General features: G+C 36.2%; 1 protein-coding gene across 1 annotated transcript; it reads right to left on the reverse strand.

Moving 5' to 3' along the window:
* Positions 1 to 351: 351 nt before the first annotated feature.
* Positions 352 to 27113, reverse strand: TMEM33 (transmembrane protein 33). The gene is made up of 7 exons (XM_003258631.3): positions 26704 to 27113; positions 23535 to 23629; positions 22836 to 23023; positions 17973 to 18040; positions 16869 to 17002; positions 11717 to 11800; positions 352 to 7067 (listed from the first exon to the last, which is right to left on the reverse strand). The coding sequence occupies exons 1-7, from the start codon at positions 26746 to 26748 to the stop codon at positions 6938 to 6940; spliced, it is 744 nt and encodes a 247-aa protein (XP_003258679.1). The 5' UTR covers positions 26749 to 27113; the 3' UTR covers positions 352 to 6937.
* Positions 27114 to 27660: the final 547 nt, after the last annotated feature.

Below are 27660 nucleotides of genomic sequence, written 5' to 3' on the forward strand. Positions count from 1 at the left end.
CTCATTTTATTTATTGCATTATCACTTTTCCCCTTATGTAGATAACTCATTTACTAATTAATATTTATTCACCTGTCAGAATTGCCTTTATACAACTGATTTCCATAATGCTCTTAGATTACAATCTCCAAACGGACAAGGATTTAACTTCCTTGTACAGTGTATTGCTTAATGCCACTTGTTAAAAAGCCGTAGAAAATTCTTAACACCTAGAAGGGAAATATATTTCTTTGTTATCCTGCGTTGACTGATGACTGTATGCTGTGAATCATTATAGGGCTATAACTGATCTCTAGAGTATAAATTTCACTAGATTAAAAAAAGTACAGAATCAAGCAAACAGCTGAGACATCAATGTAATTTTTCTTTCCTTTTTTTTTCCAGTTACACCTTAGATCACATTTTTACCAGTTTCACATCAGACCTCAAAATCACGGCATCTCTATTATTTATGATGGGCTGAGGATAAAAGAAGTGTGTTCAAATTCACCTTATTCTAACAAAGGCAATTAAGCTCAAAGGAAAGCTGATTTCTAACTACAAACGTTCTTAGTTCTTTTGCAAGATAACATTTTTGTATCTGCTTAAATCCAGAGAGATTTTTATTCCACAATTAGATTTTAACATCAATAAAATCTTATATATAACAATACAGATGAAGGAACAATTTAATTTGCATTGAAATAAATATTAGACATACAAAGTATATACAGTGAAAAAGGGTCACAATAAATTACAAGTAGAGACATTATTTCCCTCAATCACCAAAGAAAGCCCTTGATACTTCCAATTTCACACCATCAAATTTATCATTCTTGCTGATTTAAGCAGAACACAAAACAAATATGGATCCCAGGGCTTACTTTCACAGGTACCAGCATGGATAATTTACTATCGTGATCCAATTTGGAAATCAGTAGGGACCAGTAAATCACTGCATAAAAGAAAGAGTGAATGAGGTCCTTTTTCCTTAGTGTCAGCAGGCTATGATTATTATGTTTATTAGATTTTCTTGAAAGGACTTCACATTTTCTCAAATATGCAGGAGAACTGTATTTCCCCTCTAAGCCCTACATTAGCATTTATGTGCTTTGGTCTTGAATACAGGGGAATGAATTTTTCAATTTATTTTATAAATTTATATAGTCTGGATAGTATTGGCCTGAAGAATGTAACTCCCCAACCTGTACAATATTAGATATTAAAAATGGATTCAAGAGAAGTTACTAAGAAATGCTGACATACTGCATACACAAATTTTTAGTTCAATATATGCCATTATACAAAGCACCAAAAGTAATGCATTTATAAATCAAGCCATTTTTTATGACCCTGTTTCTAATCTTTGTAACCCTTTTACATTTGTTCCAATATACACACATCATAAATGTCACTCACTCAACACTTCACCGATTTGGTCTCAACTTAAAAATATATACGTAGGCAAAAATTAATGTCAAAAGGAACTGTTCTAACGGTTACAAGAGAAAATAGTAAATATTTGGAATTAAACTGTCATGAACCAAGAAAAAAAAGGTTAGTTTCAAAGTGCTAGGCATATCAAGTGAGTAGCTTCAGAAGGCTAGATAACATGAAAAGATTCTTAGGCCATTCTTTCTCCTGGAATATGAGCTAACTGTTAGATTTCAGCAAAGATATCCATCTATAATTTTTTCCTATTGTTTTCTAAGAAAGGAATCTGCTTTAAATTTTAAAATACTGTGCTTTCTTTATCTCTTGTCACATCAACTCACACTGCAGGTCAGACTTGCTACATGCACAAGAGGAGAAAGACTATATAGTGTTAATCCATCACACTTGACTATGTTCCTTCTAAAGAACCCATGTGAACATCGCCTTAAAACATAAATATTTCCTAGAATAGTTACTACCAGGAAACCTCCCAAACTTTTAGCAGCTCCTTTCTTCTCCTTAATAGCAGATCCAATCATAACTTATATAAGACTGCTCCCTTAAAACAATCTCTGGAAATAACTCCTAGATTTACACAGGTATGCCTTTGGTATACTAAATGTTGAGCTATAATATCATATAGGCTCTGTGGAATTCTCCTAATCCTAGAGAATTCCAATGAGTTGTTAAGGGAAACTAGTTGTCTCAGCCAGGCTTAGTGGCTCACACCTATAATCCCAGCACTTTGGGAGGCCGAGGCGGGCAGATCACTTGAGGCCAGGAGTTCAAGACCAGCCTGACCAAAATGGTGAATTCCTGTCTCTACTAAAAATACAAAAATTAGCTGGGCATGGTGGTGCACACCTGTAGTCTCAGCTACTAGGGAGGCTGAGGCATGAGAATTGCTTGAACCCAGGAGGCAGAGGTTGCAGTGAGCCAAGACTACACCACTGCACTCCAGCCTGGGCAACTGGGTTGAGAATCTGTCTCCAAAAAAAAAAAAAAAAAAAGAGAGAGAGAGAGAGAGAGAGAAACTAGTTGTCTCTACAAGCCAAGCTTAACTTTCAAATCTAGGTGCCATTCCTAATATAATATCTACAAATTTCGATATGCTTTTATATTACTATCAAAAGTCCAAATTTTAAAAGAGGTTGAACGGGCTATATCTAGTCTACCTACAAAATGATAATGAAAACATTTTAAGTACCATTTTTCTGCACATCTGAAAATGAAGGAGAAAGGTTAATTTTATATTAGTGTGTTTCGGTGATGTAGGCACTTAGCATGAAAAGAAAAAACTGGATAGACCATGATCTGAATGATGTCACTCCAAATTGTGGCCTATTTTACTGTTTTCCTAGAAAGCACATATTGACAGGGTACTTCTTTTGAATAATTCAGTATTTTAAGAACGTAGGCCAGGCGCAGTGGCTCACGCCTGTAATCCAGCACTTTGGAAGGCTGAGGTGGGCGGATCACGAGGTGAGGAGTTCAAGACCAGCCTGGCCAACATGGTGAAACCCCATCTCTACTAAAAATACAAAAATTAGCCGGGCATGGTGGCGGGCACCTGTAACCCCAGCTACTTGGAGGGCTGAAGGAGAATTGCTTGAATCTGGGAGGCAGAGGTTGCAGTGAGCTGAGATGGCGCCATTGCACTCCAGCCTGGCCAACAAGAGTGAAACTCCGTCTCAAAAACAAACAAGCAAACACACAAAAAATGCTTATTTAATATTTTTTTCAATCTTGAATGATTACATATTTAAAAGGGCCATGGAATTCAGGGAGTTAGTTTTATAGCTGACTCAGCACTTTTGGTGGCATTTAACCTTCAAACACAACATGTGAAAATGGGGGGCTACCTGAGGAAAGAGTGCCACCTACTGATTATAAGCATAACTGTCCATGGCTACTTCTTCCTTGAAGTTTTCATTTCAAAGTGTCAAAATCAGTCTAATTTGTGTGACAGCTTTGAGACTGTCAGATTCTAAGGAGACTGAAGAAGGAAAAGGTGGTGGTCAGAATAACTATGTTATTTAACTATGTTAAAGTAAACTCCTTAGCATTAGTTAAGGTTCTTTACCTCAATCTCTCAAAATTAATGTTATTCTGAACTAAAACTTTTAAAAAAAGAAAACCTAAATCTCTCAGTTCTACTTGTCTTATTACACATATACTCATCTTCTTTTCCAGAAAAAATAATATTCATGTCCTAAACTTAGAAACCTAACCTGAAGTTTTGATCCAGATTTTTAGGAAGAAGGAAGTATTGATAGTTTCATCATTCTTAGCTCCATAAAAGAACCTATTAATTTTTCATAACTTTTAGCTTAGTATTATAGTTGGCCTTGATTTTCTCTGTAAGGGACGTTCTTAAATATTCAAGTCTAATTTTCTTTAAAAAGTTCGCTTGCTTTCTTTCTTCCAGGAGGATCTACCTCTGAATTTTATTCCAAAAAAAAAAAAAAACTAAATACAAATTGCATTTAATAAATTTCTCTTTAGATTGATATTAGAGTTTAAATTAATAAGGTACCAACTATACGAAAGGACAGAGAATCCTTGCTAAAATAAAGTAGATTTTGTATAAGGCTTCCATCTATCCAAAAAGGTTTAATATTTAAAAATGCCAGAAGAACAATGGTACTACACCACTTCCAGAAGAATTAGACAGTCTGGATGTTAAATGAACTTCTTTTAAACCTGTAACTAACAATAAGTTCAACGATGCAGAAAGAGTTAATTTCTCTTACTACATTCATTCTATATATTGCTATTGAATTTCCTTAATTTTAATTTGATAGGTATACATGTAACACTATGATTTCAAATTCCAAATCAGCTGGTTGTAGATATTCCTATTGCAGAATTTCTAACTATGAGTTCATGCAAACTAAACATCTAGTAATGCTCAAATTGTAAAATTTACTTTTTTGGGAGTTTAAGATTACCTTTTTTTGTATATTAAACCTTCCTTTAAGAAACAAATCTGTTTCAACTTGTCAAACATGAGTATATCAGAAATATTATAACTCTGCTAAAATGACACAAAACCTCAATTTAAAGCACTGAGTGTTGTTTTATACTGTAGTAGTTTTAATGTTAAAGTGCTTTTTGTTAAAACCAAGATGGATTATTGACCAATTATCTTGACCAACAGTACTTTTCAAAATAAAGAGGAAAAACTCAAAACAGAGACACACAGATCTTTAAAAGACAATCATAATCATGGATCATGGTATAAACAGAGCACACAAAAGGAAAATAAGAAATGAAAAAAAAACTGTTGAAATTCAAATAAGTTTTATACTTCAGTTAGCAGTATTGTTCTGGGCTAATATCTTACTTCAGATAAATGTTCTACAGTTATGTAAAACGTTGACATGAGAGGAGCTGAGTAAAGGGTATGCAAAAGAACTCTTCTTGGCCGGGCGTGGTGGCTCACGCCTGTAATCCCGGCACTTTGGGAGGCCGAGGCAGGCAGATCACGAGCTCAGGAGATCGAGACCATCCTGGCCAACATGGTGAAACCCCGTCTCTACTAAAAATACAAAAATTTTGTATTTTTACAATACAGCTGGGACTACAGGCGTGGTGGCGTGCGCCTGTAGTCCCAGCTACTTGGGAAGCTGAGGCAGGAGAAGCACTTGAACCAGGGAGGCAGAGGCTGCAGTGAGCCAGGATTGCGCCACTGCATTCCAGCCTTGGCGACCGAGAGAGACTCCGTCTCAAAAAACAAAAACAAAACAAAAAAAACTCACTTGTACATTTCTGACTCTTCTATAAATCTAAAAGATCTTTTTAAATTATAGGAAAAAACTAATAGCTTCAAAATAAACATGACTTCAGCTGCCAAAATTTCTTGATATAATTCAAGACTTCATTTTTTAAAACATAATTAGAAATCAACGTTATGTTTACTTAACATTATAGTCATTTTATTGCTCTAGAAAGTTTAGTTTCTAAAACCATTAGATTACTTATATAGTGACAATAAGACTAGCCACATACACAAAATCAACTGTATGAGGCTGCTTCTCCAACTTAGTGGACAGATATTACAAAAATACAAAAATAGCTGATTATAGTTAAGCTATCAAGTATAATTTTTCATGTATTTATCCTAGGAATATCCCCTTTTTATAGATTAGGAAGATGAACAAAAATAAAACTAATGTTGCTGATAAATTACTAATGAATGTATTTGAGAAATCCAAATTACATGCAGACAGAAACTGGTCACAAAAACCATTACATTTCTCTATACTAAAACTGTACAATGTTTTAAACATTTCCAATCATGCAACGGTAACAAAGATCAGCATGAATTTTATAAGAGTTGATGGGAGTTCAATGAACAGGATTTAACACATTTTACAACCCAAATCAAAGTTGCATAATACATCCAATTCCCCTAAATTTATCTATGCATTAAGAGACTGAAATGCACACTATTCCCCCACAACTCCTCTCCCTACCCCATTCCCAATCAATTACCTTACCTATAAAACCTTCCATTTAACCTTTTAAGTCAGATTTGATGGGTAAACATGTAATCTACAGTATACTCTCCATTATTATTTCAGAATAGACACACATAGTCAGATGCTGAATCCTCGTTAATTCCTTTCAAAAGGCATCTAAACTGTTGCAATTGTCTATGAAAATTCAAGGCCAAGAAACCAAGAAAACTGGCAGTCAAGATTCTGAACTAGGTAGTTCTACAAACTATAATACGAATAATCTATATGTCCACATTAGCAAAAGAAGGATTTCCTATTTGAGAAATGTTTCTCAATGGCTCTCTGAAGGGAAAGCTGTGTCACTACTGCTTTCTGCTTTCAATGGCTAGGTGACCCCAAATATTTATCCAATTGGCTAAGAGGCTTACAGTTGAGCCTTTTAAAAAATTCTCAAGGCCACAGAAGTACTTATGGAAATAAAATTTTAGAAGATCATAGTTTAAGATACGTAGAATTCTTCTTATAACGGTACATTCAAAACACATCTGTCCTAACAAAGCAGCATAAAACCAATTAAGAAAACAATTTGAAATTAAATACACTGAGAAATGTTAAAATCATTAACCAAAATTACTGAATGGTAGAATACTGTTTCAAAATGTACTGAATTCACATATGTCTATCACCATAATGAACTCATGCCAGATATAAACTCAGGTTACCAATTAGGTTGAAACAAATTTTAGAGCTATTTTTTACAAGAGAAATAAATGTACTTCATGATATAGGCACAACAGCATCTTTTTTAAAAAATTGGTACATTTATCACTAGATACAGACTTCTTTAACCATTAGCAACACAGCGCAGTAAAATTTTCTCAAAACTTTTTAAGCTTGATTTAACATGCCAAGAAAATGATTATTTTTCCACTGAGATGCATTTATGTAAATTATGTAAATTGGACTGAGGTCAGTGTAACACCTGGAATTTACAACCCCTAGCAGAAGTACCAGCTGCTAATAATGCTTATACTATATTTGTAGCTTAACTAGATGTTAAACTATGGAACTGTTGGTGCCAATCTGCTTATAAAGGCAATGCTCTGGAGACAAAGTCTTCTCACAAACAGTGGGCAAGCAGGTTTCATTATTATGTGTTCAACAACAATCCTCAGTTCATTAAATAAGGTCCTGCAAGATAAAATAGTTTTCTTTGAGAAACACAAGGAAAAAGCAATACACAGGCTTACCTCATTTTATTGTACTCCACAGTTATTTCATTTTTTACAAATTGAAGGTCTGTTGCAACACTGCATACAGCAAGACTATCAGTGCCACTTTCCAACAGCATGTGCTCACTTCATGTCTCTGCGTCACACTTTGCTAATTCTTCCACTATTTCAAATGTTTTCATTATTAATCTATTATGGTGATCTGTGATCTATTCTGTTATGGTGATCTCTTTGGTGTTACTATTGTAACTGTTTTGGGGCACCACAAACTGCACAAATACAAGATGAAGCACTTCATCAAGGCCATTCCTGGTTGGTCTCTTTCCCTCTCCCCAGACCTACCTATTCCCTGAGACACAATATTGAAATTAGGCCAATTAATAACCCTGTAGTGGCTCAGGTGAAAGGAGGCCTCCCATGTCTGTTACTTTAGATGAAAACTAGAAATGATTAAGCTTAGTGAAAAAAGCATGGCTAAAGCTAAGACAGGCCAAAAGCTAGACCTCTTGTGCCAAATAGCCAAGCTGTGAATGCAAAGGAAAAGTTCCTGAAGAAAGTTAAAAGTGCCATTTCTGTGAACAGATGAATGATAAGAAAGCAGAACAGCCTTATTGCTGATGGTGATGCTATTGCGCACTTAACAGACTACAGTAGAGTGTAAACATAATTTTTGTATGCACTGGAAAACCAAAAAAATTCATCTGACAGCTTTATTGTGATATTCACTTTATTGTGGTAGTCTGGAACCACTCCCACAATATTTCTGAAGTATGCCTCTAATGCTAAACAAATGCTCATAAAGGAATATACCATAGCCATTAGAATTTGAAGTAAAAGAATAACTAGCATGCATTGTAGTGAAAACACAAAATACAATGAAATTCTCAAACTCAACACCTACATCTTTTATGGGTGGAAACACTCATTTAACAAAGGTATTTAATAAATGGCTATCTCTAAAACCTCAGATTATATTTAAAAAATTATATATATATATTTTAGAGTCAACTAGTTTTCAACTAGTTTTTTAAAACAGAACAAGAAAAAATATATAACATGGACAGTGTTATATATTTATTCACCCACTATTTCCTTAAATGTACATATTGTCCCTCAGAGATTTCCTCTTCTGTAAAATAATTCTGAGTTGTGGTGAAGTTTAAATGCAATACAGAAGATGCTCAATAAATGTTACTTCCCAGTTGGATCAATACACTGAACTATGACTCTTTTATGCCTTCCGACTAAAGCCCAAGTCCTCAGCATAACACCCAATACCCTCCACAATCTAGTCTCAATCTAATTTTCTGCCCCATCTCCTGCCACTCCCTGCCCTCGCTCCTATCATCGACTTATGTTGCATGTTTGTGCCCAAAACCATGTGGGCTTTGCCTATGCCTTAACTGTGCTCACTGCCTACAATGTATTATTCCATACTGTGCACATCACATATATTATACAGGCTAGTATACACAAAATCATGTATACTGTACTGACATTTATAAGTGATATGAAGGATCATCAAGGGTAATTTTAACCAATGACAATTTTCACCTTATGTGCTGACTCATCCTGTATAAAGATGCAACTACTATTCTACCTTTTTGTGTCCTGTTTTACTTTTATGGTTAGAAAAAAAGCAACAAATCTACTTTTCTAAACAAGTATTTAATATGCTTGCACAGAAAGACAATAATATTTGGAGTAATGCATAATTTTCCAAAACCTGCCCTTCCTGTATCTCCTGTATTCGTGAAAGTACCATTACAACTCTAAGGCTTCCAAGCCAGAAACCTGCGGGTCTTTAACTTACTCTTTTCTCTCGAGCCCTAATATCCTACCTCCTAATACCTTTCATATTTGTCCCCTTTTCCTTTTACCACTGGATTAATTCAGGCTCTAGACTACTCTTAATAGTCTCCAAATTGATATTTTTCTTCTCTTGGTGAGCTTGCAATCCATTTTCTGGAATATTTCTAAATCAGATTTCATCATGGGGGTTCCCAGCCTCTCCATGTTACAATCTTCAAAGGCTCTCCTTACCTCAAAATAAAATCCAAACCCTTTCATGATCTAGTCCTTTCTACCATCTACCTTTCTGGACACAGATATTTATCAATTCTCTACAGACTTTCTGAGCTCAAGTATGCTAAGCACTTTTCAGGCACCCATGTGTCAGAACTCAGGCTCATTCTTTAAAAGACTTGGCTTATGTTCCCACCTCCTCAGTGAATTCTTACTTGTCTCTGTCTGTTCTCTATGCTTTCAGAGCACCTTCATCATCACACTGATTTACATGGCTGTTTAATTTATTCAGCAGTGAGTACCTCTGAAAGAAGATATTTTAATTCCACATAAGTTCATCAACATACAATCACTGTTTTAACCAATCAGTCAAATGAATAAAGCTAGAAGACATGAGGACTAATGAAGTCAATTGCTTTCGCTAAAGTCACAGTTAAATCTTTTATTACTGGCTGCATCGCTGGCACAGACCAAGTCAGAGTTCCTTAACAGCACGGACAACAGAACTTTGAACAATGATAAAATTTTTGCATATCTGTGCTGAAGGAGCAAGTCAGAGAGTTCCTTAATGGCACTGACAACAGAACTTTGAGCAATGACAAAATTTTTGCTTATGTGTGCTGATCCACAGTTGCCACCAGCAACACATGGCTTTTGAGTACCCACCTGAACTGTGCTCAAAAGGAACTGAGTTCTAAGGTTTATGGATTTTATTTAAATGGTCAAATGTGGTTGCTGTGCTGTATTGGACAGCACAGCTATAGACAATTTGCACTAGAGATCCAAAAAGAACTGAAACCACCAACTTGAGAATAAACATTGTAGATGAAAATGGTACAAATTGTGAATACAGATGGTCTCAAAACCATTAATTAAAAAAAGTGTAGTATTGAAAATGTAGTTTTATAGCCTGTTTATCAATATTTACAAGCTGAAATATTTTCCATTACCTTTCCACTGGTTTGATTAAAATGGGTGCTTATAAGACAGCTTTGAAGATGTTTACCAGCACATATTTGTGTTATCTTGATTCACTGCTATCCTTTCCTTTTCAGTCCACTGAAAACTAAATTCTAGATGTACTAATATGATTTAAGGGTATGTGGAGAAAATCGGAATGGAGAAGGAGGCACAAAGAAGCACAGAAAAACAAATTTTCTGATTAAAATAACAGATGTCAGGGCAAGAGACTACAAGATAATGTCTGAAATGAATATAGGGACCAGAAAGAAAAAAGGCTAAAACTCAAGAAATCAAGTAAAAATGAATGTTAATTTGCTACTAGAGACTCACTAAGAACGAATGTCTAAAATAAGTTCTGTTTTAGAAAGTATTACAAAAAAGACATTGTCTAATAGAGCACAAAAACACTGAACAGAAAATCAGATCATAGAATAACGAAAATGAACTAGTAAGAACCTAACAGTCTAAGTACTTTTAAAATACTACTTCACTTCACCCCCAGGAGTTATTTCCTCTACCAATGAAGAAATCCAAATTTAAATAACTCGCCTAGTCACACAGCTAGTTAATGATGGGCCAGCATTCAAATTCAAGTTCTTTTTACTGTACTTCTGAAAATATACAGATTGCTGTAATGCACTCATTGGATTTCTGGCTGAATTCTACTACATTATTTTAAACTTAAAAATAGACTATGTTAATATTAGTATCTGAGTATCATGTTAGTTTTACTCCAATGCTTGAGATCAGAATGCATAATTTAGTGTATATTAATTTAAGCCTCCATTCCTGAAAACTACAGTAATTCCCTAAAATTTCTCTGCTTCCCCATTTTTCTGCTTCAAACTCTTCTGGCACAAGGCTATCAGAAGAATATTCTGACCATGTCAAAACCATCATTCCCATTCACCTAAAAGATAAATTCCAAACTTCTTCTCCTAAAACTCAAGAAATTTTATAATATGGCTCCAATATACCTTTCTAATCTTAGCTCCAGCAATTCACCATTCAGAATCTCCATTAGAGTCAAAACAGCTCTACATAAAGTTCCTCAAATATGGCTTGTGCTTCTCGTCTCTCTTGCTCCTACTATTTCCCCACCTAAAATGCCTTTCCCTATTTTCATTATTCAAAAACTTTACTCCTCCCACAATCTCAATTTTGTGAAACCTTCCTGGGCTCATCTATCTTCTGGCCCAATGATCTCTCTCCCTTCTGTGGACTGCAGTACTGATAAAACAAAGCAAACGTATGGCATTCATTATCTATTGGCTTGTGAATTCTGTATCCTAACCATTGTTTATCTAATTGACATGTGTTTTGTTTCTTCAACTAGGAAAGTTGAGAGTGGAATCTATGTCTTACACATTTTAAAATTTGCTAAGTTTTAGCAGTGCTTTAGAGGTGGCGTAGATAACTGCAGTCTCAGTTTCTAAAAAGAAGTACAACCACTTCCTCACCAACCCCAGTACATTCTAAGGCCTAGAACTTAAATTTACAAAAACACTGCTTGCTTCTGAATTCTAACACATTAGCTAAGTAACTCTCAAGATTTACAAATACTATATATTCACAATACTCTCAACAAATAAAACATGCCTAAAATAATCATCAGCTTACCGACAATATGGGTTTCTTCGAGACGAATATCGAAGAGTAAGAAATCTATAGTATATAAAAGGTTGGAGCAAACTTCCTTGACCACTGAAATAAACAAATACAAGCGTGATAAATATACATTATCAATTCATGTGTATACTCTCAAAACTTAAAGGCAGTTCAACTAGAGAATATGTGTATCTTCATTCATCAAATGGTCATAGTGAAATCTACCATGTCTAAATCCAAGTTATCCTTAAAAAGGATATAAAAGAATGTATATGATTGGTAAAGAGTAAAATGTTGTTTAATTTTTTATAAATGTATTCTTATATGTATTACTTTTGAAATTTTTTAAAATACTAAATAAATCAGAAAATGTTAAATAATTCCATAATTACTAATTGATGAAATCAAGTTGTAAAGCTTCATAAAACATGCAAATGAAAAATGACTTATTTTATATATATTAAAAAAAAAAAACACTCTCCCCCACCAAAAAAATTACACTGGCTCATTAGTAAATCTACATAGCCTATACTAATTATTGTTCTTGGTTAAAAAACACAATTACAATATCCCAAGAATTATATATATGTTTATGAAATACCAAGTCTGGAATTCTTCCCTAAGAAAAACTATCTGAATTAAGACATTCACTGAAATAACTACAAACAAAATGTGGCAACAACCTAATGTGAAGCGTAAGGAAGTAGAAGTAAACAACTTATATTACGGTTATTTAATGGATTTAATATGCAACTACCTAGAATCTTGGTTATGAAAATTACATAGCAACTTTGAAAAAAGCAGAATATAAAACTACACATATTATGACAACTGTATTTTTTTAAATTGGAAGAAATATATTAAGATGCCAAATGTGTTTTATTAGGTTTTTTAACCTTTTCTTCTAAATTGTATTACTTTCATAACAAAAAAAATTTTCACGATTACAAACTTACACTAAACAAATGCAACATCCATTTTCCCCAATAATTTGACAAATTTTTATCTTTTTAAAGTGAAAATGTAAGAGACACAACACAGAAAATATAAATAGAAAATATTCACTTAAAAAACAAGTTTCCCATCATCCAAGTTAGCCCCTTCCTCAAACTTAATACCACAATCTCAAATATGTCCTTTGAGAAATTTATATATACAAGTGTATATAATGACTAACATTAAGATGGTGCTCACTTTATAATTCACTAAATCTGTTTAACAACTCTAGGACAGAGATGGTTTATCATTTCCAAAAAACTGAGACAGAAACGTTTATGTCCTTACACACATACACCCCGCTAAATATAAATGGAGAACACCCTACACAACTAAGTTTAACTTATTATATATCTTGGTGATTATCCCATATCACAACACATAAATTACCTCCATCTTTTTTACAGCTTCAAATATACCATCTAATGCTTGGACTATTATGTAACAAGCTCCCTACTAATGAATATTTGGGTGGCTCCAGTCAATTAGAAATAAAGCCACAATGATCCTTTTATCTGTCTTTGCACACGCGTGCAACGCATGTGTAAGATAAACTCATAGACTATGCATCAATTTTTAAATACAGGGCTTGAAGCATTACTGGCACAAATATAACTTGATAAAGCCTCCTAATATTAGACAGTGTGTCTACCACAAAGGGTAGCATATTAGGAATAGCAGTAATGTAAGATTGTTCTTAATTTTATTGTTTAGGTTATATTCAAGCTACCTACTTAAGGCATTAACAGCTTTTCCTAATAAGAATTAAGTACAACTTTATAAGCTGATTTTAATTTTTCAAACAGAATTATTTCTCTATTTAAACATTTCTGGTAAATTCTCATCTTTTTTACAGTAATCTTAAAAAATTAAGATGGTAAGTTTGTACAAATAAACATTTAAATTAAACATTTAAGGAGCACAATTGAATTAACATACCAATGCAGTCAAAACCTGGTGCTCCTAACAAAAAATTCACTATAGTTCCAAAGTGAAGTTTTTGTCTAAGTTTGAACGGCATCTCAGAATTTCATTAAAATTATTTTAATCAGATTTAAGAGAAGCGTAAGAAATTATTTTGCTTACTAAACAGAATCCGGAGGTTTCAGGATATAAACATCAATTATATCCATATAAAAAAACTAGTCTCGGTATCTACCTTTTTTTTTGTTTGTTTGTTTTGAGACGGAGTCTCGGTCTGTCGCCAGGCTGGAGTGCAGTAGCACAATCTCGGCTCACTGCAACCTCTGTCTCCAGGGTTCAAGCAATTCTCCTGCCTCAGCTTCCCGACTAGCTGGGACTACAGGCATGTGCCACCATGCCCAGCTAATTTTTGTATTTTTAGTAGAGACGGGGTTTCACCATATTGGCCAGGATAGTCTTGATCTCTTGACCTCGTGATCTGCCCGCCTTGGCCTCCCAAAGTGCTAGGTTTACAGGCTGTGAGCCACCGTACTCGGCCTGGTATCTGCCATTTTAACTTTCATCTAGTTACATGAAACAAATCACAGAACCTGGTCTGACCCAAAAGCAGGATTACGTGACACAAAAACCCGAGAAAAATGAATAACAAAAGGGAGCAAAAAGTTCCTTTTATTAATTAATAATTAAAGTTTCTAAGTGTAGATCAGGATCACAAAAGAAAGAGGTGGAAAGAAAAACCTACAAACGATGGGAAAAACATTAGAATGATCTTGTCCCTTTTTCTGTTGTCCCAGATTACATTACCCTTTTCTTTTATATGCTTTCAGCTTCTAGGATAAGAGGAGGCTTTTATGAAATTTTAGGGTCAAGGTTTTAGAGTTAATTTACAAATACAACTGCATCAAATCTACTTGAGACCACACAACTTAAGCAACACCTGCCAGTCCTGGAGTTCTCAGAAGAAAGCACTACTTAAAAGAACGAAACAGATATATATTTATAAGGAAATCTATAAAGCTCTGTTCTTAGTTTGAAGAGACTGCTATAGAAAGAAGTAATTGTCAAGTACATGAAAACTTTACTAGTTAATCAAGGCAAGGTACATTTAAAATTATAAAATATAACTATATGATCAATAATGACAGTTTGTTACAAACTAACAAGATTATGAAAAACAGGTAATACAGACATTTTAAAGAACAATTTAGCATGGTCCATTAAACACAAAAGGCACCTAGCTTGTACTAGCAAAATCAATTCTGGTATCTATGTTAAAGAAAACACTGGCATTAAGTATAAGCAGGTAAAAAATAATTACTGTGTCCGTATTTGGAAAAGTAAAAATTTGGCAACAAATTCCATGATCAGGAGATAAGCTGGAATGCTATATGGCTAAAAAAAAAAAAAAAAAAAAAAAAACAACGGAACTGGATATGCCAAATCAATTAGGTTATGAAAACATACAAGTGGGAAAAAGGTACAGAATAACACCTTTTTTTTTTTTTTTTTTTTTTTTTGGTGAGACAGTCTCACTCTGTTGCCCAGGCTGCAGTGCAGTGCAGTGATACCAGCTCACTGCAGCCTCCATCTCCCAGATTCAAACAATTCTCCTGTCTCAGCCTCCCGAGTAGCTGGGATTACAGGCGTGCACCACCATGCCTGGCTAATTTTTGTATTTTTTTTTCTTGTTTTTATTTATTTATTTATTTATTTTATTATTATACTTATGTTTTAGGGTACATGTGCACAATGTGCAGGTTTGTTACATATGTATCCATGTGCCATGTTGTTTTGCTGCACCCATTAACTCATCATTCAGCATTAGGTATATCTCCTAATGCTGTCCCTCCCCCCTCCCCCCACCCCACAACAGTCCCCGGAGTGTGATGTTCCCCTTCCTGTGTCCATGAGTTCTCACTGTTCAATTCCCACCTATGAGTGAGAACATGCGGTGTTTGGTTTTTCGTCCTTGCGAGAGTTTACTGAGAATGATGTTTTCTAGTTTCATCCATGTCCCTACAAAGGACATGAACTCATCATTTTTTATGGCTGCATAGTATTCCATGGTGTATATGTGCCACATTTTCTTAATCCAGTCTATCGTTGTTGGACATTTGAGTTGGTTCCAAGTCTTTGCTATTGTGAATAGTGCCGCAATAAACATACGTGTGCATGTGTCTTTATAGCAGCATGATTTATAGTCCTTTGGGTATATACCCAGTAATGGGATGGCTGGGTCAAATGGTATTTCTAGTTCTAGATCCCTGAGGAATCGCCACACTGACTTCCACAATGGTTGAACTAGTTTATAGTCCCACCAACAGTGTAAAAGTGTTCCTATTTCTCCACATCCTAATTTTTGTATTTTTAACAGAGACAGGGTTTCACTACGTTGGTCAGGCTGGTCTTGAACTCCTGACCTCAAGTGATCAGCCCACTCTGGCCTCCCAAAGTGCTGGGGTTACAGGCGTGAGCCACTGTGCCCAGCCAGAATAACATCTTTGATGTAATAAGGACTAAACAAATTAACAAACAAAACTCCACATCCACAATATATATGTTCTACAAATTTGTATAAGTATTTTAAAGGACTACATACATAGACACATATTAAACTCCTTACACCTCTGGGAAGAGGACAAAATTGCAACTAGGATTCATATAGTCAAATGTTATTTTAGCTTTTATCTGTAATGTCTCATCACTTGTAAAACTAAAAATTGATAAAACAATCATCTGGGTAGCAAGGTGTATTGTTTTAAAATGTAATGCAAGAATTTCAATGCAGAGGTCAATACTATTTTAATGTTCATACTTTTAAAAGGATGGCTTTCTTTATTCATGTATTACTTCTATAAGATACAAACAAAATAAGGTGATAGTAGGCACTATTAATATAAGAACCTAATTTTAAAAGTTTTTCTCTAGTGTAAGAAACATCATCTCAATAGTGACAAAATGGACTAGATTAGACTTCATAAGATTCTTTCAAAGGTGGTAACTATGAAAGTAATTTTTAAAACGTTAAATGATAAATCACAAGGAATAAGACAAATTCCTAGGTCTACTACCTTTCAAGTTCTCTACTATAAATGACAAAGGTTAGATTAGGCGACTGCTAAGATTCGTCTAGCTCTGCATGTCAATACCTACCTTCAACAGATTTAAACAGAATAAAACTTGAGTTACTATCTTTATTACGTTCAGTCATCAGCCTCCCAAAACAAATATAATTTTTCCTTACCTAAACAGCATAAAAACTGTTGCAGGCATCAGGAATATTTCATTGCAAGCAATGAATTTCAGAATATTTTGTTGATTAGCACTTAATTTGTCCAAGACAGATCTCAGCAGAGGTAAACTATTTGAGCCCCTTGCCTAAAACAAAAGAAAACCAACATTGGAAATAAGTGAAGCATTTCTGATAACAGTAGTTTCTTTCTGTAGGTAAACAGCCTATCCAACAGGCAATACAACCAAATATACTACTTTGGAAATGATGGTATAAAGTTCACAAACCATTTAAGGACAAATATAGTATACTTTCCTGCTTTTTTATATTTTTAGACAATATAAAAAACAACTTTAGTAAAAGTACTTTTCATTCTTAGCTGCTTTTTCTCAAGAACGATTATTTAACAAAAAATAGTGGTTATTTCTCTCTAACTGTGACAAAATCTGACTATCCAGTAATACAGTTAAAATATCTGTGACTCCTTCCTTAGCTAATGTTAGAATTATACAGCAGTGTAATTACTGCTGTGACCAAAGAATTATAGGGATAAAGAAAATGCCCAATACAAAGCATAAATCTGGCTATTTTAATTCAAATTTCTGTAAATGTGCTTGGTAAATGTGCCTGGATATTTTAATTCAAATTTTAGTATATGCTGTAAATGGCCTGGTGCCAAGTTAGGTTTAATGCTCCAACCTAGCAATAAGAAAGAATTTCAGGAAAGCAGCAGTTCTGAAAATTAGTGTACAAGAGATTCATTCAGTACACTCAACTTATCAGGTATGCCAGAATTAAACATTGATAGAACAAGAGATCGGACAGCTCAACAAACTTTAGAGACACAGGTTTCAAAAAAATAGATCTATTTCAAACTTGAAAAATTCCCCTGGAGACTGGGGGGTGATTTTAAGTGCAATCCTTTATCTATAAAATGTTCTAGTTTGTGAAACTTCAACAGTAAACACTTTTAAAACTTTCAAATCGCTAAATAATTCATAACAGGTTTGTAAGGTGTAGAGGGACCTTTTGTGACAAATACCAAAATGTCTTAGAACTTGAATTCATGTCAATGATCTGTAATTCAGAAGTCAGACAAAGAGCAGTTTTACTTACATCAAGGACCTTTTTCGTATATGTGGCAGCATGAAGCAAAGAGAATAACAAGACTGGGAAGATACTCACTAAAGAAAACAATTAAGGAAAACATTTAAAAGTCATCAAGTATTCTGCAAAACAGACTATGTATTATGTCCAAATATACAGATGTGAAACACCTGCTAAAATGAGTTCAGTGGAATGGCTTGTTTTACTGATACACTTTAAGCCAAATCAAATTTTGTTAACTATAAAGAAGAAAGTAAACTATTTCATTTTCTAAAATTCACAGTTCTTTTTTTTTTTTTTTTTGAAATGGTCTCACTCTTCTCCCCCAGGCTGGAGTGCAATGGCACGATCTTGGCCCACTGCAACCTCCGCCTCCTGGGTTCAAGCGATTCTCCTGCCTCAGCCTCCTGAGTAGCTGGGATTATAGGCGCCTGCCACCAAGCCCAGCTAATTTTTGTATTTTTAGTAGAGACAGGTTTTCACCATGCTGGCCAGGCTGGTCTCAAACTCCTTACCTCAGGCGATACGCCTGCCTCGGCCTCCCAAAGTGCCGGGATTACAGGTGTGAGCCACCACGCCCGGCCAATTCACAGTTCTTTTCATGATAAAAATTAGTAGTGAAAAAAAGGTTTTTCCTTCATTTCTACTGGGTAACAATGTAAACACTTGCTAAATTAAATTGAAATCTAGGCCACCCCAAAGGGTGGTAAGTATAGCTTTTAACCCTACGACGGCTTTCTTGGTCACTCGAATTTAGCCTTCAAACACAGTAGTTTCATAGTGCTTTCACAATCTCAAACACTAAGGAAAGAGTCTAAGGTAATGGTTTAAAGAGTAATTCCCCAATTTTTAGTCCCAAAGACTAAAGATCTTTTATTACTTCTTTCCTACGAGGACTCCATTATTTTGAGATACTATACCTAACAAGTTGTCACGGTTATGCTCTCAATTTGTAAAACTTAAAAAGGCAGTATATATTTTGCTTTGTATATAGTCAATTGAAATTCTCATCAGCTTAATTACAGACATAAGGAAAAAATCCTTTTGAGTCCAACTGTTTGGCTTTATGCCATGGATAAACATACATTTTTCATTCAACTTTTTGAAAAATGGAAATTGTTCAAAAGACTCCATTCTCCACCCCAATTTCTGCCAAGTTGATTTAAAAAAAAAATTGTCAAGTAGTTCCACAAAATGATATAGACTGTTAGTCAATCACAAATGGCAAAAATACTTGTCTTAAAAATATTAGCAGTTCCTAAGAAATGAACCATTGTATTTTTCTATACTAACTGAAGGCCTGATACGACAGGAAATGGTGACTGCGGTAACATAACCTGAGTATCAAATTCATTATAACCATAACTCATTTAGGAATTCAAGGGTCCCAGTTTCCAACTGACAAGCAAGACACCAACCTATATCCAAGTATTAGAAGAACCCTAACTCTCTAATATAGTTCTCCAAATTAATATCCTGACCAACTCGTTCCCACCTCTAATAAGAATTAAGAAAATGTCCATTTCCTAAGTATATAAAAAGTTTAAATTTTTTAATGAATCATAGACTACTTTGAAACTGACGGAAGCTACAACTCTCTCCTAAAGTCACTATAAAACTGTTGATCCTTAAAGAATTTAAACTTTGACACATATCCAGACTGAATTCAATAAAAGGGGCAGTGTCAGGTAGTGAAAATAGAGCCCTGAACTGGGAGTCAAGATACCTGAGTTCCACTCCTGTCACTAACCTAATTTTCCTAGGCCAAGTTTCATGCTGTGGCAAATGAGTATGTAGAGACCAAAGCTAGAAATTTCCAATGAGTCTTTTATCTCTAACATTCTGTAGTTCACAAATCCTTGGTAAGAGATTCATAATCTTAGTCTTCAACATTACTTTTAAACTATTAATACAATGTAATTAGAAAAGAGGTGAAATGCCCTATCTGTTATTAATCGAGCAAGGACAAAATATCGCCTTTATAAGAAGAAAGATCAGAAAGCAAGTCTGTAATATTACTTAGAGCCTGCTTTTATTTATTACCGTATCACTTTAATAATCAGATTAGCATTTGCTGCCAATTACTAGTTTATGTTATTCCCACTGTTTACTACATTCTCTTTGTAAGAAGTTAAGGAATATGAAATCCTTAATCTTCAACATTCCCAGGGAAGAGGGGCTACCAAATAACCAACTGTATAAAAAGGCAGAAAGGTTTTCTTCACCAGTCATGAGTCTCATTTGGCAAGACCTCAGGATTCACTCAACAAAACTTACTGAGCACCTGGTCTGTGTGAGGCACTGTTCCCAAAGTTATTGACATATTCAGTTTACCCTACATTAAAACACATTTTCTGTCATTTCTATTTCTCCCTCCAAAGAAATTTTAAGCTACTAAAAGATATGACAAAAAATCTCTATATAACTTCCTGTTATAGCTCAGAAAGGCTAGAATTTTTAACATTGGTGGCTGCAAAGCACTTCAATCAACAGAGGCTGGTCAAGCCAATAATATGCCAAACAAATGTGATTATCATTTACAGTTGCAGTATAATAATCATTTAATGAGTTTTACCTAAAAATAAACCAATACAAATTATGATGGGACATTACAGACCCATGCATTGAAACGGGAAAAATTTTATCCTTACATTTCAAACTACCCACATTATCTCAGTGAAGCAAGTAATTTAAAGGGAATCTCCATATACTGAACATTTAAATGAAGTTACCAGCTTTACCCACATACAGAAAGAAATATTTTTAATGTACACAAGTATTACTCACCCACTAACTGTAGATAAGGTAGGGCTTTTAAGTTAGAAAGACCTTTTCAGCATTACTACTTACTAGCCAATGTGTGGGAAGTGAACACTGACAATCAGCAAATCAGCATCTTTATTAAAAATATACTACAACAATTTTTTTCAGAGTGCTACAAAGATTAAATGTCAAGTTCTTTTTTTTTTTTTTTTGAGGAGGAGTCTCGCTCTGTCGCCCAGGCTGGAGTGCAGTGGCACAATCTCGGTTCGCTGCAACCTCCACCTCCAGGGTTCAAGCAATTCTCCTGCCTCAGCCTCCCGAGCAGCTGGGACTACAGGCACATGCCACCACGCCTGGCTAATTTTTTGTATTTTTAGTAGAGACGAGGTTTCACCATGCTAGCCAGGATGGTCTCAATCTCTTGACCTCATGATCCGCCCACCTCAGCCTCCCAATGTGCCACCACACGTGAGCCACCGCGCCTGGCCTAAATTCAAGTTCTTATACTGGCAAAATTGGTGCTCAGGAAATTTCGGTTTCCTCCTATTTCTTTTCCTTAAGACTTATAAAAATCTATTTAAAAATTTGATACTTCAGGAGCATAGGTATCTAAATAGGTAATGTTCAGTCTCAGAGGCATATTTTATTGTGCTTTACATAACATACAGATGTATCATAAATATTCAAAAGCTCTTAGAGCAGCACTTCTCAATGCACAAAATGATTTGCAGAGATCATCTACAGAAAAAAAAAACAACCAAAAAAGTTAAGTTTAAAAAACCCTACTAACTCTTTTAGTTTCACAACACGTTAGAATACTGAAGACCCTACAGTAAAGAATCCTATTTAAAAATGTTTAACCTGGCCAGGCGTCGTGGCTCACGCCTATAATCCCAGCACTGTGGGAGGCAGAGGCAGGTGGATCACGAGGCCAGGAGCTCAAGACTGGCCTGGCCAAGATGGTGAAACCCTGTCTCTACTGAAAATACAAAAAAATTAGCCGGGTATGGTGGCAGGCGCCTGTATTCCCAGCTACTCGGGAGGCTGAGGCAGAGAACTGCTTGAACCCAGGAGGCGGAGGGTGCAGTGAGCCGAGATTGCGCCACTGCACTCCAGCCTAGGCGACAGAGCAAGAAAAAAAAAGCTTAACCTAGTGTTCACTATAGAACTTCTTCCCTATTTTTCCCCTCCTTTATGGAATACCCAGTATCATCCCACAACACACCTCTGAAATGTGAAAACATACAAATTCCAAATGAGTTATTTCTCATTAGCTTCATGGATTATTCATGCATGTCCTTATTTTCTACTCTATACACAGCAAATATTAACTTCTTTGTATTGATTATCTCATTACCTGCTTAAATAAGTTATTTCTTGGTTAAATTCCATTTGTGTCTAGTTCACTGGAGGTTAAGATGGAAAGAGCTGGCCGGGCACGGTGGCTCACGCCTGTAATCCCAGCACTTTGGGAGGCCGAGGTGGGCGGATCACGAGGTCGGGAGATAGAGACCATCCTGGCTAACACAGTGAAACCCCGTCTCTACTAAAAATACAAAAAATTGGCCGGGCGAGGTGGCGGGCGCCTGTAGTCCCAGCTACTAGGGAGGCTGAGGCAGAAGAATGGCGTGAACCCCAGGGGGCGGAGCCTGCAGTGAACCAAGATCACGCCAGTGCACTCCAGCCTGGGCTACAGCGAGACTCTGTCTCAAAAAAAAAAAAGATGGAAAGAGCTGAGGACCCCTCTTTTTTAAAGCAAGACATCTGGACACTTTGCCAAAAACATGAATAAAATGAAAAAAAATTTAAATATTAAAGGAAGTTCTGCATAAGCTTGTGCTTCGAAGCGGAATTTGAAAATATCCATTCTAATAGAGAAGCTTACAAGAGTCAAGAACAAAGACAGTTTAAAATTCCTAAATCAGCTCTTCAAAGTTTAGAGTTCACATTTTAAAGTCATAAATTCTTACACTAAACATATCTTCATTCAAATGAAGTGCCAAGAACAAACCCAGGCTTCATGGAATGCCTTCATTGCTGAAATAATCAGAAGAGATCTCTTATATGCTTAGTTGGCAATTTCATTGTTAACAAGGTAGAAAAGGATACTTGTAACTGGGTAGGAATTTACAAAGATGAGTGAATACAACAGGTAGTGGCAGCTGTCCTCTAACAATGCCTGGGCCAGGAATGCTCTGCTTAACTGGAAGTGTGGTAATCTTTGATGCAGCCTCAGAGCACTGGTAAGAGCATTTGCCAGCAAAGCACGTTGGTAAAAGCTTGCTGCTTCATGCAACCTGCAAATTACCAGAGGAAAGGTTATCATGAGACATAAACAACTGCAGTGTCTCTTCCTCCTTTGTGAATTGCATCATAATTGCACAACACCTAAATCACTTGTCAATAGAAAAAAATTACATGAACTTATTCTACCTTTTTAATAGCTTCACTTCATATATATGCCCAACTGAATTTTTTATAATCAATTTATAAAATTGAATTTTATAAAGCAGGATCTTCCTGTCAAGTAATAAGTAAAAATAGTAAAAATGAAAAAAACATGAACTTATCTCATTCCCACACATCAATTTTTCCTTGGATTTTCAATGTGTTAGTTTCACAAAGCACAAGATATAAAATATTCCTCTAACTGATAATGTTATAGGTTGTTAGTATTTTAAGGCTGGAACTTGTATTTTATTTGTCCCTAAACCCTTTACAGGTTAACAAGTCTTACACCTAAAAGGCATTCCATATAAACTGACTCAACAATTGAATATAAAAGGCAGCAATGTGTATAATACATACCCAAGAAGAGGCAGAACAAACAGAGCAGAGCAGTAAACTGTGAACAAGCGAGAAAGCCACATTGCCGTGTCCAGTTTATTGGTCATCATGAATTGCTAAATTTAAAAAGAAAAATACTGTAAGCTATGCCTGCAAATTATGTTTTTAAGCATCAAGACTGTGTGGTTTTTATGTCTACTCAAAATATTTTAATCTTCCTCCATTTGTTTTTTAGATCATTAGGTGAAAACTCTAAGGCAATTACATGTTTCATGTATATGCTTAATGACAAGTCCAAACACCTTATAGTTTTCATGTGGAAAGCACAAGAAGTACTTAAACAGAAATAAATAGAAAAATATCAGCTGACATTTTAAAAAAATGCAAAGACTAATTAATTAGAAAAAATAATCTTAACAGAAATTCAACTACAATTGTCTGTGTTCCTTTAACACTTGTAATATTGGCTTCATCTATTTTAAAAGAACATTAAACAAAAACTAATTGCTCTCAAGAGATCCATATGCCTATTCTTAGCAAAAAAAATCTCAAATCCAAATAGGTAGGTCTCAGAGCTGAGTAAAACATCACATAAAGCCAGTATGGATTAAAGAAACCTTTTGAAGAAGAAATATAAAACCATGATAGTGGTAACAACTAAACTCATTCGCCTTGTAATCTGCCTACATGCCCAAGGGCCTGGCACACTCTAGGTGCTCAAAATATGGCTGACAGGTATTAAATGGCCACCTGCCTCTCTGATCACACCACTCTCTTTATCACCTCCATGTTCCCCCACAAGTCTTACCCTAGCTTCGGTGGTCCTAGATTAAACTTCCGTATACCATTTTCTTCCCCATTTTTTTCCCATTCTATCTTTTCCTTTGCTGCTTCCCCCCAATACTTATGTCTATTACCACTAAAGCAGAATCTTAAAATTTATTTTCTCATTAAAATGTACCTTATATTCAAAAGTGGCTTTTACATTTTTTGTCTAGGATCTTTGCAATTTTAACATCGAGATCCATATACATGGATATATAAACAAAAGTTTCACAAACAATATTTACCCTATTGTATATAATAGATTTTGACATTTTCTATTTAATTTTTTAAAAATAGCTGGTGTTTTCGCTAAACTGACTTCTCAACTCATTAATGGGTCTACCTGAAGTCTAAAAACACTGCTCTATGTAATTTAATTTCATTATCTTTAAAAAAAAAACTATAAAAAATTTGAGAGAAAAATGCAAGTACATTGTAAAATTCCAGGCTGTTCTATTTTATGTCTTTTTAACCCACATGTAGGTAATTTCAGAAATATGAAATACAACTTTGATTTATCATTAAATTCAGACTTACCGTACTGTGACTCCAATAAACTGAAATGATTAGCAGGAATCAAGTGAAGGATGAATCCAGCTTACTGTGCTCAGTTTCTCAACAAATATTACAACTGGGCACCACAGTTTGAAAGTTAGTTTTAGAACATTCTCCTTAAAATCTATTTGTTCAGGGTGTTTATTTTGCAATAAATCATTGAGCTATGCATTTCATTTTGTACACGCTTATGTGTATTATACAATTTTAAAAGTTTAAGAAAGTGTATTGGTATACATTTTTTAAGAGTAAACTGTCCAACCATCAGGCAAAAAAAAAAAAAAAAAAACACTAGATCTTTGGGTGAAAAATTGTTGCGGAGCAATATTCGCACAGTCTCACAGTATCATGCCAAAGAACACTTTTTAATTAGAAAGGAAAAAAAGTTATCTTTAAAATGGAGAAACTGGTGGACACCACCTTAATCAAATAATCAAACAAATTCTGCAATGATGGGATAAATCAATGTAAAATGCTTCCTCATATATAATACAGATATACATATTAGATGTACATATATGCTGCAAAGTATGTCTGGACTCTTGAAAACTATCAGTATCTTAAAAGACAAAAAAGGGGAGGAGAGGGCAGAACTGTTCTAGATTAAAAGGGAGTAAACAAGATACGGCCAGTAAATTGAATGCATGCTGAGACAGGGTCTGGCTCTGTCACCCCAGGCTGGAGCGCAGCAGCACAACCCACCTCAGCCTCCTGAGTAGCTGGGACTATAGGAGCGCACCTCCACTACCGGCTAATTTATGTTTGTTTGTTTGTTTGTTTGTTTTGAGAGGTTTTGCTCTATCGTCCAGGCTGGAGTGCAGTGGCTCAATCCTGGCTCACTGCAGCTTCAACTTCTCGGGCGCAAGCAATCCGCCCGCCTTGGCCTCCCAAAGTGCTGGGATTACAGGCGTGAGCCACCACGACCCGCCTGATTTTTTTGATTTCTAGTAGAGATGAGGTCTCGCTATGTTTCCAAGGCTGGTCTCCAACTCCTGAACTCAACCGATCCTCTCGCCTTGGACTCCCAAAGTTCTGGACTTACAAGAGTGAGCCACTGCGCCCGCCCATCGATGCATACTTTTTGACTGAATCCCAGATGAAGAGAAAGCAACTTTAAAGGACAATTATGGAAATTTGCACTTGGATTTTATATTAGGTAATATTTCCCAAATGTGGTAACTGCATTGTGGTCACACAGAATAATACTTAACTATTATGGATTAAAAAGTAGAGGACAATAATGCTCCGGGCACAAATAACTTGTTGGCTCCTGATCAGCATCTTAAAAAAATTACAAAAGCATAATGATATCTCCCTTCATAAAGAACAAAGTGAAGAAGAAAAAGACCACCGCTCTCCTCCCTTTGCATAATTTCTATATACAATGGTATAAACTAGGCAGAAACGTTCTTTGCCAGCACTCGTGTGCTCCACGTGGTGTGTGTCATGGATCATGTGTGTCATGGCACATGTGTGTCATGGCACAAACTCATGTGGCATCTTTAACCTTGGGGCCTACGATAAACAAAAGACCGAGGTGTGAGAAGAGGAAAGAAGGCCCAATTTCCATGGCATACAGGTGAGAGCCACCAGCTCCAGGTCAGCCTATTGTCGCTTCGGAAACAAACTTGCAGTTCCCTCCATATCTTCGCTCAGGACCTCCCCTCTCCCCGCTCCAACTTCCCCACCCCAACTCATTAATCCCATTCCTGAAAGCACTGAGCTTCTGGAACGCCTCGGGACTCGCAACGCTTCCTGCTTCTTCCTAACTCTTGCAAATCAAGCCAGGCTACCCTGCCCTCGCACTTACCACAGCGCCCGCCCCTTGAGGGCCGTTCGGGGTCGTATCTGCCATGGGGGCTCACACTAGCGTCTGCGACGCTGCAACCACGAAGAGAGAAGAAAGCGGAGAGAAAACGTCAGCGCTGGGGCCAGGACCCGGGTACCGGCTTCCTTGCCTCGCGCCACACACAGGCCGGATGCACCCCGCCGGAACTTTGAGCCTCCACCAGGAAAGGGTCTCGCTCGCCCGGTGCAGCCGACTGGATCCAGGGCACCCGCAGCGGCCGGGAGGTACCTGTCCCGCACCGCCGAGATCAAAGAGGTGTTTCCAGAAAGACGGGAGCGAAGATGGAGCTTCGGGGTGAAGCCCTTAAGAGCCAACCTATGCCGCCGGCTCCAGGTTATTGCCGAACCCGGAAGCGCTCCTTTCATTTCCGTGGGGAAGAGGCGGTGACGAAGAGGGGGAAACGGGAGCGGTGCCCAGAGGCATGACGGGAAGTGTGGTTTTTTCCTCCTAATTTGAGCTCCACCCGCCCTACCCGCCGATTGGCCCAGTGAGCTAAGAAATCAGGATGGGGGAGCAACTTTTGCGTTAAATACAGCTCACAAATGATCCTTCCTGCCCATTCTCAAACCATGAAATTTCTGCACTTCCCGATACAGAGGCCTCAGAAACATCTTTGATTCCTTTCTCCAGGGGCTCACTAAGCCCTGTGGTTCTACGTCTATTATTAATTCTTTCAACAGGTATTTATGAGGCCTGCTATGCGACAGGCTCCATACTTGGCATGGCGGATAAAAAGAGGAATATGACACAGATTGCAAAAGAGAGACAAGTAAACGGAAATCAGAGCATAGTGATTGTGTAATATGTGCAGAGGCTGATTTAATCACAGGGAGCACAGAGGACGGTACCTAAATCAGAAGGGGTCTGGGGAGGTTTCCTGGAAAAGGTAAGTCTGGGCCTTGATCTTGAAGAACAAAA

The sequence above is a fragment of the Nomascus leucogenys genome, chromosome 20, assembly GCF_006542625.1.
Source record: "Nomascus leucogenys isolate Asia chromosome 20, Asia_NLE_v1, whole genome shotgun sequence".
Classification (NCBI taxonomy): domain Eukaryota; kingdom Metazoa; phylum Chordata; class Mammalia; order Primates; family Hylobatidae; genus Nomascus; species Nomascus leucogenys.